Source organism: Gymnoscopelus braueri, assembly GCF_963280865.1.
Source record: "Gymnoscopelus braueri genome assembly, chromosome: 20".
Lineage (NCBI taxonomy): Eukaryota > Metazoa > Chordata > Actinopteri > Myctophiformes > Myctophidae > Gymnoscopelus > Gymnoscopelus braueri.
The window spans coordinates 23,077,526-23,082,027 of NC_137622.1; the positions used below are offsets into that span (position 1 = coordinate 23,077,526).

Here is a 4,502-nt window from a genome sequence, read left to right on the forward strand (position 1 = left end):
ATTATATTTGCGCATAGGGACATTGTTTTTACACTTCAACCCTAGCATCCCTATATATTCTGAGGGGAACATTAGCCGAAAATAGCAGATCTACAAGCACACAACGCCTCGCGCTGCGAGGCATTGTGTGCTTGTAGATCTGCTATTTTCGGCAAAGAGGTTTGGTGTTTGAGGGGGAAAAGAGCAGACCAAGTACAGAGCCAACGGTCAAGTTTACAAAGTATTGAGGGTCCAAGTGGTTAAATGTCTGAAAACACACATTTAACATGAATACAAATGTAGTGGGGGTCCCTGCTTCATCTTTCTCTCAGCTAGGGGGTCCTTGGAAAAACGTTGAAGACCCCTACAGTTACATCGTCTGTTTAGGTGACAGAATAGGGCCAGAGGTTCTCAGTCCAGGGATTCTCAGGGTTCCTTGAGGAGGTTCTAAAATTGACCCTTAAGTCTGTAACTCTGACAGTATACAAGTGGAACCAAATGTTAACCCATTAAGACCGGGAAAGCGTCTGTGTCATTTTAGATTTATTTGGCTATTCAAAAATAGCAGATCTACAAGCTCATAGCGCGGCACCGAGTGCCGCGCTATGAGCTTGTAGATCTGCTATTTTTGAAAAATCTTGAAAAAAAATTCAAGGCCTCCGGTCTTAAATGTAAAAGTTTGAGAAACAGTGGAATAGGCCCATCTGCGCCCAATCTATTCCCTCTCCTCCACCCAGGGCTGGAGGTTCTGCAGGGCGTAGAGGGAGGAGTTATGGGCGCACAGCGGGTCCGAGCCCCCTGATTCGCTCAGGGACTTTTGGAGGGCGGAGTGCTGCAGCTGAAGGATGAGGCGATTGGCTTGTTGACGCTCCGCCTCTCTCTCCTCGGCAGTCTGTCTCCTGAGGGACAGGACACACAGTTGAAGATAAGTGTGAGCAGTGGTGTGTTCCACCGTGTTACGCTGTATACGTAGTATGGCGTGCCCTCTACTAACCATCAGCCAGTGGTGTAAAGTAACTAAGTACATTTACTCAAGTACTGTACAATTTTGAGGTATTTTTACTTTACTGGAGTATTTTCATTCATTTTTACTTTTACTTCTACTCCACATCCACTGCATCTCAGACGCAAATAATGTACTTTTACTCCACTATAATTATTTGAAAACTTCAGTTACTAGTTACTTTGTTAATTGTAGATTTTGATTATTATTACAAAACATACATTAACCACTTCAGCCCTATATATAGGCCTAAGGCTTGAAGTTAGTCGATCTACAAGCTCACAATGCGCCATGTGATGCATTGTGAGCTTGCTATTTTCAAACGTTTTTTTTAATACATTTTGAACATCTGAAATGGGACATTCTGCACAATGAGTACTTATTACTTTTGTTACTTTAAGTACATGTTGATACCAATACTTTTGTACTTTTACTCAAGTAAGCTACATTTTGAGAGTATTTCTACATTGCAGTATATTAATACTGTTTTACTTAAGTAAAACATGTGAGTAATTTTACCGCCACTGCTAACCATTTAATTCATTGACCACGTGCATGTCTTGCAGGGAATGATTATCGTATGCGGCTGCCCTCCAAAAAAAACCTAGAACACACCATGTGAGGTTTGTTAATTGTTTGTTTGATTGTTGAGTTCGTTTGTTTTTTATAGAAGGAAACAAAAATGAGAGCAATGCGGAGTCTATTCGTTAAACTGAGCATGGAAAATAAATGGCCTGTGTTTGTCTTATCGAAAAGAAAGGGACGTCATTATATTAAGGGAAGAAGAGAGAGGTTGAGGGATTGACATGAAATTAATTTAACACCAGACACTACATACACTTTAAGTCTTTATAATTTTGTATTTAGCTTCTTTTACGAATTTAATTGATCAAACACCAAATATAGGCTATAGTTTGGTATTTTGAATGCGCTGCTAAGGCCTAGTCTATAGCCTACATACAAATAAGAGTATCTCAAATTCAGCTAACACATTTTTCAACATGTGCTGCAATTGAATTTCCCCATACCCATTAATATTGTATTTCAATTGTATTATTATCATATCATTATCATTATTATTATTAATATTATTGTTACTACTACTAGTAGTAGCTACTATTATTTTTTTTATTTTTTTTAAACTTTTAATTGTGATCTATGAGGGTGGAGTCAATTTACAGGAAATTCCAGTCACCAATGGGTGTAAGTTTGCTTTCGGACCCAAAAAGGAGGCTATTTTTTTTTTGATTTATTCAGCGGCTAAGCTTTCAGTTAACTTTACCTCCATTTGGTCCTGCGATTCTGGAACCACGTTTTGACCTGCGCGTCTGTCATCTTCAAGCTCTTGGCCAGGGCCGCCCGCTCGGCGCTGGCCAGATACTTCTGTCTGTGGAACCTCTTCTCCAGCTCACAGATCTGCACCCTGGAGAACGACGTGCGGGGCTTCTTCCGTTTGGGGGGCGTTCGGTTCTGGTACGGGTGACCTATCCGCCGGGTGACCGCGAATGGCACCAGGGCTGCTGCAGAACAACAACAACAACAACAACAACAACAACAACAACAACAGTATAAGTGGTGAGTGAGATATGTAATTAATACCCACCTCACAACATCTGATTCACTATTTGTTGTGGTAATTCAATGGCATACATCAGTGGTTCTCAACCTTTTCAGGCCGTGACCCCCCAAAATAATCATATTTGAACTGGGGACCCCCGACCCTGACAAGCACTTGAAATTATAGGAGTTGAGGCATTACATTTTGTTTGACTCGGGTTCCACAGATAAATGTATAGCAGATCTACAAGCTCACACAACGCCTCGCAACGTGAGGCGTTGTGAGCTTGTAGATCGGCTAAAACTTTGCCTCTCTTATATTATTTGACAATTTGGCCAATGTTTGACCAGTTTTATAATATAGTTTGTTGATTATTTCTGATGCAGTAATGATCTTTTTTCATTTCACTATTTTTTAAAGAAAAATTAAAATGTTAAATTGTCACTTCACTGTCACCTGGGGCCCCCCTAAAATCATGCCCGACCCACAGGTTGAGAACCACTGGCATACATCACCGATATTTGGCAATAAGCCTATTTGTATAGCAAATGGTCTCTCTACACAGTAGAATTACATAATGCTTTAGCCTTTTGTGGCTAGACGAGAAAGCCTTTTTATTTAATGTTTATTGCTACAATAAGTGTCAGTCAGGCATCATCTTATGAGTATGGTCTAGGTCCGAGTTTGTTTTCCCCATATGGCTAGTGTGTACCGACAGGCCTGTTTGCCTTGTCTATTTTATTTAGGCTGCGTTAAAGGTGAAAAACTGTTGGCATAGGATGATACGTTTTACACTAATTTAACGTAGCCGAATTTAAAATTTAGCACAGCCTATACCTCAATATAAAACATGGAATAATATAGCCTTGTATAATAATACTATTATTGAAGTTGTAGCATATTCATTTAATTCATTTTGTATTACATTATGGCTACACTATAGTCTATATGAATTGCGTAGCCTTATGCTATTTAATTCCTTTTCACCCTATTCAGAAATTATTATATTGCGAGAGAAGTTATTGAGAGAGAAGTTGATTGCCGAGACACAAAGTTGACCCCCGATTGCAGAATTAAGTTAATGGTCTTCTTAATGGACAGTGAGCTTGCTGATACATATAATTGCACAGAAATAAATGTACATGCACTACAATTAGTATGTTGTCATTCAAAATTTGGCAAACAAGGAACATTTAAATAATGTTTGGCCCTGTTGCATTCCCTAATGTTTCAAACTGTATATTAAGTTAGGTTAAGCAGCTCGTAAATAGAACAGTTGGCCTACCCGATATTCTGTCCTTGGCGAACCTGTTCCCTATCCAGGGAAAGCACAGCCCTCCGAAGCTCGGCACAGCGCTCTGGACATGGGGGGCTGGAGGCCCCGTGGCCGCCATGGGTCTGTGGGCCGGGACTCGGATCACCCCTCGGCTACCACCGAGACCCCTGTTCTCCCCGTATGCACCCGGAGCCTCTATGCCGGAGAGGGAGATGGACAGCGCGGTGTAAGACGGCGCGCCGTCCACGGTGTAGTAACCGTCCCCGTTGTTTAGATCCGAGCCGCTTTGTCTGCCAACGGTCCGTCCGTTATCTTGGTGGTCCGTACCGGCCGCCAGGATCTGGTCGATACCGAAGCTGATGGGTTCGTGGTGGACCGGTTTGGGTGGAGGGCTCGGCGCGCTGGGTGCTTGCTCCATCCCCACCACTCAGTCGCACAACAACAAGGGATATATAGACGCAGAAAGCTGTTGGAGAGCTAGGTGTAATCTCGTCAGATTGTTCCAAAAGTGAACACTGAACGTGTCTCCATTGCTTTCCAACAGTCTGTTAAGAATTCCGTCTAAAAAGCCCCCATTCAAAGGGTCTCCCTCCTCTGTTACCCGCTTTGGTGAAAGTTTGATGAGCGTTTGGAGAGATGTGACGCTCTGTTCTCCTCTCAGCGCGTCTCGCAGCCCCCCGCCTAAT

The 4,502-nt window shown here is 42.2% G+C and overlaps 1 protein-coding gene across 1 annotated transcript; it reads right to left on the minus strand.

Annotated features, from left to right (window-relative positions):
• Positions 1-694: 694 nt before the first annotated feature.
• Positions 695-4,234, minus strand: tlx3a (T cell leukemia homeobox 3a; the record flags this gene model as incomplete). Its single annotated transcript, XM_080416015.1, has 3 exons — positions 695-878; positions 2,265-2,502; positions 3,826-4,234. The coding sequence occupies 3 exons, from the start codon at positions 4,232-4,234 to the stop codon at positions 695-697; spliced, it is 831 nt and encodes a 276-aa protein (XP_080272141.1).
• Positions 4,235-4,502: the final 268 nt, after the last annotated feature.